The 14,176-nt window shown below is 41.9% G+C and overlaps 1 protein-coding gene across 1 annotated transcript; it reads left to right on the plus strand.

The window, feature by feature from the left end:
* Nucleotides 1–5,785: 5,785 nt before the first annotated feature.
* LSM6 (LSM6 homolog, U6 small nuclear RNA and mRNA degradation associated) lies at nucleotides 5,786–12,872 on the plus strand. Its single transcript, XM_030450631.1, has 4 exons — nucleotides 5,786–5,867; nucleotides 7,740–7,852; nucleotides 10,489–10,602; nucleotides 12,063–12,872. The coding sequence occupies exons 2-4, from the start codon at nucleotides 7,759–7,761 to the stop codon at nucleotides 12,095–12,097; spliced, it is 243 nt and encodes an 80-aa protein (XP_030306491.1). The 5' UTR covers nucleotides 5,786–5,867; nucleotides 7,740–7,758; the 3' UTR covers nucleotides 12,098–12,872.
* Nucleotides 12,873–14,176: the final 1,304 nt, after the last annotated feature.

Below are 14,176 nucleotides of genomic sequence, written 5' to 3' on the forward strand. Positions count from 1 at the left end.
TTATGTTAGGCTTGATCCCTAATCTGCAGCTTGCTGAAATCCATGGAAAGGCTCTCAGGATCTTTCTAAGGAGAAGCAGACACAAATTCTTCCCATATATGAAAGACCTGTGGAGGCTCAGATAAATGGGAAAATTTGCTTGAGAAGCTGGAAGAAGCCAGGTAATTGGCAGATCCAATCAGGTCCCATAAGGAGACTTAATTATCCTAGGAGTCAGATGATACTTCTTCCCCAGAGCATCAGCTGGATCCTTAAGTAGAAAGGGTCAGAGAGGGACAGAAAGGTGGCTAAACATTTTTTTTATGTTGCTGCTTTGCTGAATTTCAGAACAGTATGGATTGCTTTCACCACACTATAAATCAGAGCTGCCTCATGTTTACTTCACATCCCCGGGTCTGCATCAGAAGCATTTATGGGGAGCTGGGAGGACCTTGCATATGCTTTATTCCAGCATGTCAATCTAAAGTAGCCACCTCAGATCATGTCTGTGCTTACACTTACCAACAGAGTTTTCAGCCTGAAATACTGGCTTAGCATCATTGAACTGTCTGGGGAAAACTCTACAGGAATTTCTCACCTGGAATTGATATTCCACAATGAAAAAAAGATAGAGAGCTTGTGTTTCTTTGGTGTAAATATTTTAGAAAGTCTAAACACAAAAGACTGCATCCAGTTCCACAATATTTTTTATATATTTAGCTAAGTGTTAAAGAAAAGAATCAAGTGGAGGTTTCAGCCCATACATAATAGAAAGTACAATTTTCATATGATATTTCAAACTATTTTAACTCGACAGAAAGTAGGAGAGACAAACGTGATAAAAGGTCATCATGTCACTCAGCCCACAGAGCAGGACATGAACATCCCACAGTAGTGAAGACAGTGTAAGAACTTGAGAAGGACAGAATTTTACTGGGCTCTTCTATCTAAAATCTGTAACATAAACCAAGTACCTTTTGGTCACAGTCCAATCTAAAAATGCATTAATGTTTTAATTGAAAACATGGCTGGGAATCAGCATTTCTGGTGATCTTAGCATAGCATGGGAAATAATGCTGGATAACTAAGTCTTCATCTAAGGTGAAAAAAATCTTTTCTTTTTTACTGTATAGGCACAGAGAGACAACTATTCGAAAGCTGAAAGGCTTGAGCTCTCCCACCCAAATGCACACAAAGGGGGATGCCAAACCTCTGCAGGCTCATGAGAAAGCTTGTCCCTTGGAGAAGCCACAGGAAGCACTCCCAGGAATTTGGAGGGAGTTAAGAGATCTCTAAAAGCTGCTGGGGACTTTTCTTTTCTACAGACTTGTAGATCTTATCTACAGACCTGAGTCCTGGAGACTCAGGCTGAGTTCTCATTATTCTCCCCAGGTCCCTGAAGACCTGCTGACAGCTCCCGTTTACCAGGAAGTTTTCTGAGGAGGAAAAGGAGGGAGGACCTAATACTTCCTTTCTATTGCTTCTTCCTCTAAGAAGTAAAAATTCGAGTGGAAGAACAAAGCTCCAGGGAAAAGAAAGGGACAGAGAGCATGGAGGTTATGCCAACCTCAAGAAAGCCATGAGGTCAGCTTCAGTAGTCCTGTGAAGTGCAAAGCTGGCACTGGTCATTTCTCTGCACACAGGAACCTTCACCAGATCACACCCCACAAGAGCCTGGGGGCCCACAGCACAAAGGGGAAGCTCTCCTAGCACAGGAGTTGTTTCAGGACTGAAAAGCAGGCAAGACACTTGGGTTGCAAAAGCTTTCTTGTCATAAGGTTCTCCCTTAGGAAGCCTGTGGGAGAGCTACAGAGAAAACATGGGCAGCGCTTTGATTCAAAATGGGTGGAATGGATGTGCAGCTTAAGAGATTTATCCTAAAACCACTGGGGGAAGTTTGGATCAGGTGAGTGGGCTCACTGATTGTTCAGCAGCTGAGATCCATTGCTGGGTTTCTAAAACCCAGCTCTCAGTGATAGCTCTCAGTCTAACAGTTCTATTTTGGTACCACAAAGACAGATCTGAGATTTCAGGTGTATTTCCAATAATTTATAGAGGCATCCTATATACATAGAAGTAATTAGGAAAACTTCCACTGGCTTCAGTAGGAACAAACTCTCACTTTCCACCTCTCAAACTCCAGAAATGTAGATTGGTGTTTACTTCTAGGCCCTCAGGAAACCCTGTGATAACAGTGCTAATCCTGAACTGCAGTTTCTCAGGCTCAACTCTATTTCATGGAGGCTGAGAACTCCCGCTGCCCCTATACACTCAAAGGCTCTGAACAAGGAGAATTCTGCATGTGAAGCTCATTCTTGGCCTCTCATTAAATTGTATAATTTTAAAACTTTTTTTTTCTTTTTTTTTTTCTTTTTTTTTTTTTAGCATCAAAGGCACCAAGGTTGATTTTTAAAAACATAGGAAAAAAACATGCAACTTGGTGTGACTGTGTCTGGAATGAGTTTGTCCTCTCTGACACAATTTTCAGGTGAGGACTGTTCAGCATGTTTTCTTTTTTCCATCTCTTGGTTATAACCAGGGATTATTTAGACTGAATTAAAATCTGCCACAGACATTCTTTTGTCATCTGGATTGTTGTCCTTCTGCATTTAGCTCACACAAGTGGTGTGCACTTCACAAGAAGTAGAAAAACTGGACACTCCTTTGAATGGATTTTGTATTAATCAGCCACCTCACTCTATGGAAATGCTTTTATTTCAAGTAGCTGGGAGAGAAAAACTTCCCTAAATTTGAAATGCCTTTTATTGCATTAAAGAGAGAGAGAGACTGACAGACCCCTTTTCATTTTTAAAGTTAACTGTAAAGTTTTAATTAGGTCCTCTGAACAAGGATTCTGCAAGGCTTTATGTTTAAAAGTTGGCAATAGTACACGAGCCACCGACTTCCATCATTAAATCCAGTTGACAAAGGCCAGCACAACTCTTTTCTTTGTAACTTTGTAACCATTTATATTTGAGGTGAAGATGTTAATATGGAAATTCTGTGAGCTGGGAATGAATACGAACTCTATCATTGTAATTTATGATCTTTCATCTAAGGCCAAATGTAATGGCAATTGCAATTGTTCTGTATCTCAAGGCCAGCACATAGCAGATGTATGGAATTTGGAGTGTTCGACAAACTTTTATTACCAAATTATAAATAATTTCTATCAGCTACAATGTTCACCTTTCAAGTTCATCTTGATTAAAACACAAGGGCAGTCTCTCCCTGATTTCCATGAGTTATACAGCTGAAAAAGCTCTGTCATCATACACTATGAAAGGAAAAAGCAACTCAGTATTTAAAAGAATCTACTGATAGCAAGGAACGTGTCGATTTGGGTCAAAATCTTTTTTTGTCTAGGTGACAAAAAAAAAAAAAAAAAAAAAAAAAAAGGAATCACTAGCCAGTGAATTTTTTTTTCCACTCGAAGCTTTGAAATCTTTAAGGAGTCCACTTGAATAATGGTTACCCAAACCCTTTAGAGCCCACCTTCCTGGGGTCACTGGGGTTTTGTCACTCAGGAAATAACACATTCTTTAGGTTGTCTGATCTGCTGCCTAACAGATTATTTCTGAATGTACCAGATGGGAATTGTCTTCCCAGGTACAAATCACACTACACCAGAGTCCTCAGCAACATATGCCTTTGTACATGAAGGGTAATTTACCACTAGGAACAGCACACGAAGCTGCTTTGAGACCTGTGGCAAACCAGGGAAAATTACCTCAGATTTGGATTTGTGACTTGGTCTTAAACCAAGAAAGAGAGGAGCTCTTGCCAGTCTCATTGCCTGTGATTCAAAATAGATGTATTTGTGAGGTTAAAAGGGTGTGATGTGGGAAAGCAGAAGGATTTTGTTGACTGACATCAAACAACCCAAGTATTCACACACACAGGAACTGTAACTAAGTATATGCCTAAGCTAGCCAGAAAGCAGCCTACTGAGCAGAAGGCAAAGTAGCTCAGCAGGCTGATGGCCAGCAAAACAACTCAAGAAATACAAGCTACAAAGACAAACTCATAAGAAATAAAACAAAGAGGAAGGCTCCCAAACCATAAAATGTTCTCAACTGGATTTGCAAAACTGTCAAGACAATTTGCCAGCCCAGGCATGAAAAATCTACTTGCCCAGTCAGTCTTTATCACAGAAATTGAAAACCAGAATACTGCTTTATCAGACCATCAGGCACTGAAGCCACGCAGCCAAACAAAAATTTGCAAGCCTGCTCCCCAGAGTAACTACTTTACGTTCCTTTTCTGCTTCAAGTACTAGATATAATCAGCACAGTTGGATGCTCCTGATTAACACGATGGTTGCCTGGAAACATGGGCGCAATATGGTCCAACTTTTCTGACTGTGCCTGTGCCTGAACTCTGGGACAGTCAGGTGAACTCGGTTGGGTTTGCAGATTTTGCCTCTTAAAGGCTTTTAGCCTAAGCCTGGGGGTGAAAAAAATATCAGGGGATATGTGTTCAAAGAGAGAAGATAAACAGCTCCGGAAGGAAGAGAGAATATAATTCTGTGTTCTGAAAAGCCATAGTACATTTTCTTTGTATCACTAGAATTAAGAGTTTCACCAAGATACTAAATCAATAATGGAAGAATAAAAAATCCAGTCTAGAAGCTTTCACAGCTGATTAACTCCTACCATGGTACTAAATCCCTAAAGAAAAAAAAAAAAAGAAAAAGAAAAAAAAAGGAGAGAGAGAGGAAAGTATTTTCCAGACATTAGGGGATAGCTGGGGAAAAGGGGAGAAGATATGGAGAAAATTAAAGTTCACTTTTGTTGTGCAATTTTCTTTCCATTTGACATTAAAAAAAATAAATAAATCTCCTAGCCTCTGTGTTCAGTAATCCACCTGAAAAATAAACTGATCAGCACTTTCCTATCTGGCTCTGGTACAGACTGGCAGCTGCGGGACCCTCATTATTTCTCTGATAAGACCTATGTAAGCCAAGATCATTCTGGAATTAATAAGATCATATAACTATATACTGGATCATATACACACACGGGCTGGGGAAATCCGAAATGCATTGATGGAGGGCAGCCCTGAGGAAAGGGACTTGGGCGTGCTGAGTGATGGAAAGCTCAAGATGAGCTGGCAATGTGAGTTTGCAGCCCAGAAAGTTGTTCAGCTTGGAGAAGGGAGAGTTTATAGCACCTTCCAACACCTGAAGGGATACAGGACAGCTGGGAAGAGACTTTTTACAAGGATATGTAGCAACAGTATGAAAGGTATCAGTTTCAAACTGGAAGAGGATAGATTTACGCTGGACATTAGGACTAAATTCTTTCCTGTGAGGGTGGTGAGACACTGGCACAGGGTGCTCAGGGAAGCTGTGGCTGCCCCATCCCTGGCAGTGCCTGAGGCCAGGCTGGATGGGGATGGGAGCAGCCTGGGATGGTGGGAGGTGTCCCTGCCCATGCAGGGGGGTTGGAACTCTACCTTAAGGTCCTTTCTAACCCAAACCATTCTCTGATTCTAAGATAGAATTTTTGCATTAGAAATCGATGAGACACTATTTCAAAAAAGAACACAAAAAAGAAAGAAAAAGAACCCATCTCTGTGAAGAAACCGAAGTTCAGCTAACGAAGTCAGCGGGTCCTAAACCAGCTGGGGCGCGCCGCCTGTCACACACCAGTAGCCCCTGGAGGAACCCACCCAAATCCGCGGGTTCGGGTGGGAAACACGCCCCGGGGATAGCAGGGGCAGGGCTGAGGCAGTTCCCGCCCTTCCCCGCTGCCCGAGGAGGCGGGGGAGCAGCCCGCCCGCCCGCCCGCCCACAGCCCCTCCCGGCACGGTTTGTCCCTGCCGCCGCGCCGTAGCGGGGCGGAGCTGACGGGCGGAGGCGCCGGGCAGGGGCGCAGCGGCGGAGGGTGAGTGCGGGGGGAGCCCCTGCGGCGCTGAACCCGGCGGCCCAGGGGAGGGGACAGAGGGGAAAGGGGAGACGGCTGTGGGGATGGTAGGGAGGGTGTAACCTGGCGGTGTGGGCGGGGAGGGAGCTCCCGGGGGCTGCGCCAACCACCGGCCGCGTGCGGCGGCCGTTGCCGGTGCCCGTTGGGGCCGTGGCCGCTGCTTCTCCATTGCTGCGTTTCAAACCAGCGGCGGCAGAGCCTCGCCTCACGCCTCACCTCATACCTCACCCCAGGGGTTTCTGTCGGGGAGGTTGGTCCCAAGGCAGCAGAGCCGCTTGAGGGGGTTCTGAGCAGGCAGCATTCACCTGCGGGTGAGGGCGAGAGGAGCACCGGGGCCCAAACCGGGGGCCAAACCGGGGGCTTTCCTGATCAGCTGCGCTGTGAGGGGTTACGGCACCCGCCCTGCAGCCGGGTGCTGCGGGAAGGACCCGCGGGAGCCGTGCGGGGCTCCGAGCACTCCTTGCAGTTTGCCCCCGAAGGCGAGCACTGAGCTGTTGGGTGTCGGCGTGAGCTCTGTCACTGACCACCGATTCAAAGTGCACAACTTAGACACAGCGACATTAAAGCAGAAATTAAGTAATACCGGCTGGGGAGGGCTTCGGGGCAAATTGGGATTGTTCTGCAACACGATTATTTAAAAAAAATCACAGTGACCGTTCAGGTCTCCATGCAACTTAACCACAGACCGTAATTCTAAACTTAGTGTGACTGAACAGGGTTGTTTGAAGGCCTCCTTTCACATTTGTTCTTTGCTCTTATTTATCAGCTGAGGTCACAAATCCTTCTCGGGCTGTTCCAGCACAGACTGCTCTGTGTAGAGCCTCTACTGTCTTCTCTCTCCACCCCCTAAAGATATGAATCACTTACTATGGCTTAGCTCTCTAGTTTTAGTAAAAAAAAAAAAAAAAAAAAAAAAGCATTTTAGCAGAAGATATTACAGATGTGATGAGACCTTTGGCTCTTGTTGTAAGTCTACAAGATGCACAGCATGGCAAACAAGGTGTCACTGTTCCAGATGGTGACAGATGCTCTCTGTTATTCCCCACCACCCTCACAGGGAAAGATGAAGAAGGGAATAAAGGAGAGAGATTTTAACAAGAAAAAACTTGGTCAGATTTAATGAGGTAGTAACAGCAAATCATATAAGACAAATGTATAGACAGATGTAAATGTGGAGCTTGCCCTCCTCAGGTGTCACCAGAACAGTCCCACACTGGAATGGGCAGCAGATAGGGGTGCCCAAGCCCAGGGTCTCAGTGACAATTAACAACAGAGCAACCAAGCTGGTCTTACCTGGGAAGGCAGAAGGTAACCCGCTGGGAATGAGGGTCTTCTTCAGCGAGGAAATTAGGAGCAGCAGCAGACAGACCTTAGCCCAGCCAGAGAAGCCCCCAGAGAACTCTCTTGGGAGCCATTTTATACTGAGCACCATGGGCAAGAACACTGTGATTGATCCATTTGGGTCTCCTGACCCATCCTCCTCTCTCATGGGCTCAGCTGCTCCCCATTCTCACTGCCACATCCACAGCCTGGCACCTGCTGGTGGGGTCCCAGGCGTCTGGTCCTCTATCCTTGTTCTCTCAAACCAGGACACAAAGATTCTTATTATCATTTTGAGAAGTTATAAAAATGCCAAAGGGAAAGTTTATTCCTATAGCTCTGGAAGCACTGCTCTTCCACCTTGACCCTTAAAGTTTTGCTTTCATGTCCTTCCGTGTTTCCTGACACTGAAAGTATTAAGAGACAGGGGATTGCCTGTCTGTACTCAGTGTTTAAAGATTATATATGAGTGTATTGCTTACCCAAATATTTTCTCTCAACTTCTCTTCCTAGCTTACCAGAGAAGATCAAAATGAGTCTACGGAAGCAAACCCCTAGTGACTTCCTAAAACAAATCATTGGAAGGCCAGTTGTTGTAAAATTAAATTCTGGAGTTGATTATCGAGGTGAGTTCTCCATCTGTCTCTCATACTGAAATTGTTTGGGGTGGCTGGAACAGGCACATTGGTTTTGGAAAGCAAAACAATTTGATCCAGAATCTTGGAGATTCTCCAAGTCTCAGAGTGGTAACATTGAAAACAGAAAATCTTCCGTGGAGAAACTGATGAAAAGAAAGTTAACAGTGGATTTAGAAATTAGAGTTACTTATCTAAATCATTATTATCAATCTGACTCTAATGATGTGCAAAAATTGCAAATCTGTCATTTTTGTGAGAAACACATTGAGCACTTCAGGTAGGGTTGGTGGCTGAACTCACTGCTTCTCATATTTGGTCTTTGACCTCTACATTCTTTCTTGCAGGAGAATGTAGCAACAACTTATTAAAGTAAATTAAAGCAAGTCATCATTTCCCTAGAGATATGCACAAGGCAGGGCAAAACCAGATTTCATTTTGGGATGCCATTTCTATTTTAAGAACATTGGTACCTTCTGCTTGGTAAGATCCATTGGTAACTGCTGCAGATGGACTACTCAGCCTTCCCCTCAACAAAGCCAGTTTAACATGCCTGCAGGCAGACTTACCAGGAACTGAACTATAATTCTTTTGACCACCCTTATTTGTTACTGTTTTTTTTTTTCCTCTCCTTTCCTTATTTCCCTCTGCTCTCCCTCCTTTCCACTTGATGTGATCTGGCAGTTAAAATCCTGCATGCTATTCTCATATGAAAAATATGCATTCTGCTGAGTTTCCGACCAACATTTTTTACCAACATCTGTAAAAGCCACACAGTAAAAAAGCCAGCACCTCAGGCTTTTTTTTGCAAATCTGTCTAGATTCTGCCTCTAGACTGCATTGCTAATTTTATGGCAGTACCCTCTGAGCCACCATAAGCACAGATGTGGCCTAATACAGGTGTTGATGTGAGATTTGCTGCCAAGTGCTGTGCACATCAGAGGAAAGAAGCCTGTGGAAAGTAATCAATAATAAGTATGTACAATTTATATATGAGTATATACATTAAAAAAAATCTCTTCATATAGATAAAACAGATAAAATACTAGCCAGGATGGGCAGGGACAAGATTTAATGCCATTAGAGACCTGAGATTAAACACAGACACAGAGAGAATGAAACAAGCATAAATGCACTTGAGGAACAAAAGAATTCTAAAATACTGCATTTATGTTCTGAATGGTAGCTTAAGAAACCTCACTCAGTTTAATCTTGGCCAAACATTTTTCTTATTGCTATGTGGAACACTTGAGATTACTAGAAAGGAAAAAAACCCTTTATTTTTTCTTGGTTTTTTTTTGTCTGTTTAATAACACTTGGAGCAGTCAGTCACTTTTTCCCAATTTTATGGAAACAGGGGAAAGAAAAACATCGGAAAATCATAATCCTCAGACCATGACAAGTTGGCAAGGGAACTTGAATTCCTAATTATTTAATGGAAGATATTACAGTAACACTTCTGAAAAATGAGAACATGTCCTAGAGGAGGATTCTCAAACTGGAGTTTTCTCCCCTTCCCCAAGCACAGCCATTAAATTATATTTCTCAATTTTTAATGCCAGGTAAGCAAATCAGGTGCTTTTCAAACAGAGAAAAAGAGTGTTTGAGTAGCACTGGCTGTGTGTGCAAGGATGAGGTCAGGAGAACACACATGCAAGATGGAGATAATAAATACAGCTTTTTACAGATGGTTTTGTGTGCATGATTAACAAATCATTGTATTCTCTGAGCAGTTCTTTACATCTGTTAATCCTCACATTCAGTTCCTTACAGTTTGCTCATCAGTCAAGTTATATTTGTAGACAGCCATGGTTCTGATCTTAAGGGTGGGTGTAGTGGGAGTGATTTTAAATGAAAAAACATCATCATGTTGCCAGCACTGAGGCAGCACTATGTGAACAAGGTACAGCCTTCAGCAGGGGCTGTGAGAACACAAGCACTTCTCTAAAAGCATTGCTACTCAAATGCATATTTTCCCAGTCAAAAGAACAGATAATATTATTACAAATTAAACAGAATTAAAATTAAATATTAATTGATTTTATTGTTTTGAGAAAAGATTTCACTGTCACTTTGCTTGTTGAAAATGTAGAATTTTGTTTACACAAAACCAGAGACTTGCAGCCAGTGTTCCTCTGGAGCTGTGTGCATGAAAATAAATCAGAAAAATTGTGTCTGGGGTCATGTGTTAAAAGGGCTATTTTTCTGCTATGTTCTTCACAAGATTTGATGAAAACTTGATGTAGTGTTGTCCTTAGGTTATGCAGCTACACTTAATGTCACAAGTTCTCTTCAGATGTGTGGCTTAAAATACAGATGAGAAGGGACAACTTACAACTTTGTGGAAAGAAAAAGGGAAATTGTCAATCTTTTAAAAGTCATGCCTTTAGGACTTCTTTTCCCCCAGTCTTATATCAGCTGATAAAGTTGCTGCTGGCTTCCCTGGGATCCTCACTCCCAGCTTAATTCCTTGAAGAATACTCAGATCCACTGACTCATCTGCCAGGCTGGGGCTTAGAGTTTGTTATGAAGCTGCAAGGTTTTCAGTGCTATTCAAACAGGATACATCTTTGTTTATTTTAAAATCAGTTTAAGCTGATTTGCTTTTAAACCATCACTGTCTTCAGGTGTCCTGGCTTGCCTGGATGGATATATGAACATAGCTCTGGAGCAGACAGAAGAATATGTAAATGGACAATTAAAGAACAAGTATGGGGACGCATTCATCCGAGGAAATAATGGTAACTCCTCTGCCTACGTTATTGCTCACTGGAAGGTTGTGTTTTCATATTTATTTCTGATTTTGAAGAGTGGCTGAGGTGTAAGCAAGCTGCCTGTAAGAGTACTATTTTTTGGCTTTCTTGGAAAGCTCAACATAATTACTTTTAACAATTTCACTTTTCATTGTCTGTGCTTTTCTGCATTCCTGGGGCCCTTTTTGGTGCTAAACTTGAAGTTCACTCAGAGAAACATGGTCTTTTCTAGCCTTTCTCGGGTTTAAATTCCTGTCATTTGACACATTCACTTTTTTGCACTTACTGCCTGCTGAGATGGCCTCTGGTCCATAGAAGTTTCTATGTGTTTTTAGGCAAATTTATGATACAGTACAGATATTGATGAAACTAATATTTTCTTGTGATGCAGTTTTCCAGATCTGAATGTTCCTTATTACTCCTGCAGGTTATTTTCATCTTTGTGTGTAAAGATTTTACCACCAGTCAAGAAAATCCCTTATACTTTCTACTGAGCCTTTGAATATTGCAGTGCAGTGGGGAATATTAGTGAATATTAGAGTCAAATCCCAGGCTCCTAAAATGACTCTATCAGCTAGGCTGTAACAGCAGGACATGCCATGGAGAAGAATATCTAAAAATAGAAAAGGTTCACATGTTGGATTTGAAGAGACTTGTACAGAAGGTAAATGAAGCAGAGTTTGACCAATTACTTGCAAAGAAAATGGAAGGCTAGAAGAAGGGAGGGAATAAAAAGAAACAAGAACTGAATCCCGTGTGGCACCGGTGTGAAAGACTTCTCTGGCAGAAATAATCCTTGAATAAGGCCAGATGCTTTTTGCAAGGAATTTGGATGATTATACTAAGGACTTTAGTGACATTGCACCTGAAGAAACAGTTACAGAAATAAGAATGTATTGTAAAAGTCTAAACAAATGGATGAGAGGCAGGAGGCTGTAGAACAGGCTGAGCAGTGAAAGGAGGACATGCCAGGTCTAGGAGTGTGATGCAGCTTCATGTTGTGGATGGATCTGTTCTGGGGGTATCACCATGGAGGCAGGTGGAGGACAGATGTCTGCTTCTTCATAGGCACTCATTAGCTTTGTCCTTAGTGCTTGGGATTTACAACTTTTGTTGACAGATCACAGCATTAGTTCCTGACACCCAAAACTGTGCTGCTTAGAACCCCTCTCATGTTTCCCTCAGTAATGCTGCGGGGTGGCTGCTTTGTTCTCCCTCTGTTCATCCTGCATCTGCTGGAGTGTAGCTTGGCTCTGAATATAATAAATTCAGAAGTAAAGTAATACCTAAGTCCAAGCCTGGACTTAAAGGTTTCCTGACTTTGTTAATGCTAAATGGGATGTTACACTGTTGCTTTACAAGCCATGGAAATAAGATGCTTTAAATATTCAAACTTTTGCACATTACTGACCAGGGCCCTCATTTGTGCTGCTTTCTCTTTTTCACAGTATTGTACATAAGCACACAGAAGAGGAGGATGTGAGGATGCCAGAAAGAAGCTTTATTGTACCTGTGAACCTCTTCAGAGTGATGAGCCCTACTGGATTTTTAGTTAATAATTCACAGATGAAATTCACAAGTGTTTAAGTATTTTTTTAAATAAATGTAAAACAGTGTAAACTTCCTAAATGTTTTTGTTTCAAAGTGTTGCTTTGTTCCAGTGTACCAGAAGAAATAAAAGTGAAGCATATGATAGTGCCTCAGGAGTAATTAAATGCAACAGCTCGTTTAATTATCCAAACAGTTACAAAAATACTGATAGAAAGGTAAACAGGTCTGGAGTAATTGCAAATCACAGCCTTGTACTGATGGCAAAAAAGTAATTTAACTGATGTTGGGAAGGGAAATACTAATGTTTTAGTGACAATGACCTGTCCCTTTTGGGAGGCACGGGGTCAGCTTTAAATGCCAAGGTAGTAAAAGTCATTGGGTAAAAAAAGTTCAGCTGTGCAAAAAATCTTGAATTGCGGATTGAGTTGGTCACACTTCAATAGTTAGGGGTGGGGAGAGAACTGAATCAGATTTAAGAAAAGCTCTAAGGGTGAAAAGAAAGCTTTGTGCCAGTTTGAGGAAGTCACTCACTGATGAAGAGCTCTCAGTTGGTGTACCAACACAGATGGCAGCTGCTCCACCTCCTGCCTCTGCCTCCCACCCTACCTCAGCTTGCAGTGTTGCAGGATTTGCATTAAAGATAAGCTATGGTAATTCATGTTCAAATTTTAAAAGCAACAAAATAAATGAAATGTTTGATTCCTACAGTCACAGACCTTTATGTACATTTCACAAGATTTTCTCCCCTTAATTCAGTTTTCAGTCCCTGTGCTTAAATCAAGTGAATATTTAAGCTTGACTTCAATTAGGCAGTCCAGTGGTTGGAAGTAGTCTGAGTTGGATAAAAGATTCAATGTGGATTTATTTTGCTTACCTTTTAGATTTTGTTTTGACGTACTCTGTTCTGTAGGACAACATACCAGTTCCAAATAAATGGGATGTTAGTTGGACAGCTGTCAGACTAGCACATGGAACTTTTCCCACAATTTAAGTTTTAAGGTAAGCCATACATTGTATAGATATGTAAACATCAAAGTAGATGGTGTCTTCACAAAATCTTGATGCTTAAAAATGACTTTAACTTATTTGTAAGATCTTTATCCCACTGTGAGATACAAATACACGCTTATAAAATGTTTTCACACACTGATGACTGCATTAAACACTAATGCAATGCTCATGTCCTTCATGTTATCTTACTTACCACATCCCCCTTATTTTGCCCCAGCACCTGCTATAAAAGTTTTACTTGTGGATCAAACTTACTTAGATCATGACTGACCCTGAAACATTCCTTGAACAACTTGCAGAATGCAAGCAGAAAGCATGTAAGCAGAATGCAAGCAGAATGCTTACAGAAAGCAGAATGCACCCAAAATTAAGTAGTCCAAAAATAAATGAGTTGAATTTCAAAGACTAAACCTCCCTTCCCATAGAAATCACTCCATGAAACCAAGGTTGTTCAACAAGCACTTCACTTCCAACCTGTTCCCACACATTCACTTCACAGGCAGACTCTAGGAAGAGAAGTAACTCCAGATTTGCTACATCCCCACATCCAGTGCAAGTTAAAAACAAGCCAAACTAAGCCACATCTCCTTAAACAAAAGCCTGGCTATGAGCAGCAGCACAGCATAATCTGTAGAAACTAGAGAAAGCAAATCTGGAAGAAGGAGCAAAGAACTCACTGTGTGGTGGGGCAGCCAGAAGTCAGGTTACTAAACCCTGCAGTACCACTATATAAAGGGAGCAAAGGATGCTGGAGATTTTTTTTAAAGCTACAGTGATTGTATTCAAAAAACAGATAGATCTGGTGCTTCTGGAGTTTATTTAGTGGTTACAGTGGTGTAGGACTGACAGCTGGACTTCATGATCTTGAAGGTCCTTTCCTGCCATCATGATTCTGTGATCACCACTGGATTTACAAGTTGTTGCCATCTGGTTCAAAGGGAATCTAATGCAAACTACTCTGAGCATTATTTATTTGAGATCTATCTTTTTTCACGATGCT

The sequence above is a fragment of the Calypte anna genome, chromosome 4B, assembly GCF_003957555.1.
Source record: "Calypte anna isolate BGI_N300 chromosome 4B, bCalAnn1_v1.p, whole genome shotgun sequence".
NCBI classification, from domain to species: domain Eukaryota; kingdom Metazoa; phylum Chordata; class Aves; order Apodiformes; family Trochilidae; genus Calypte; species Calypte anna.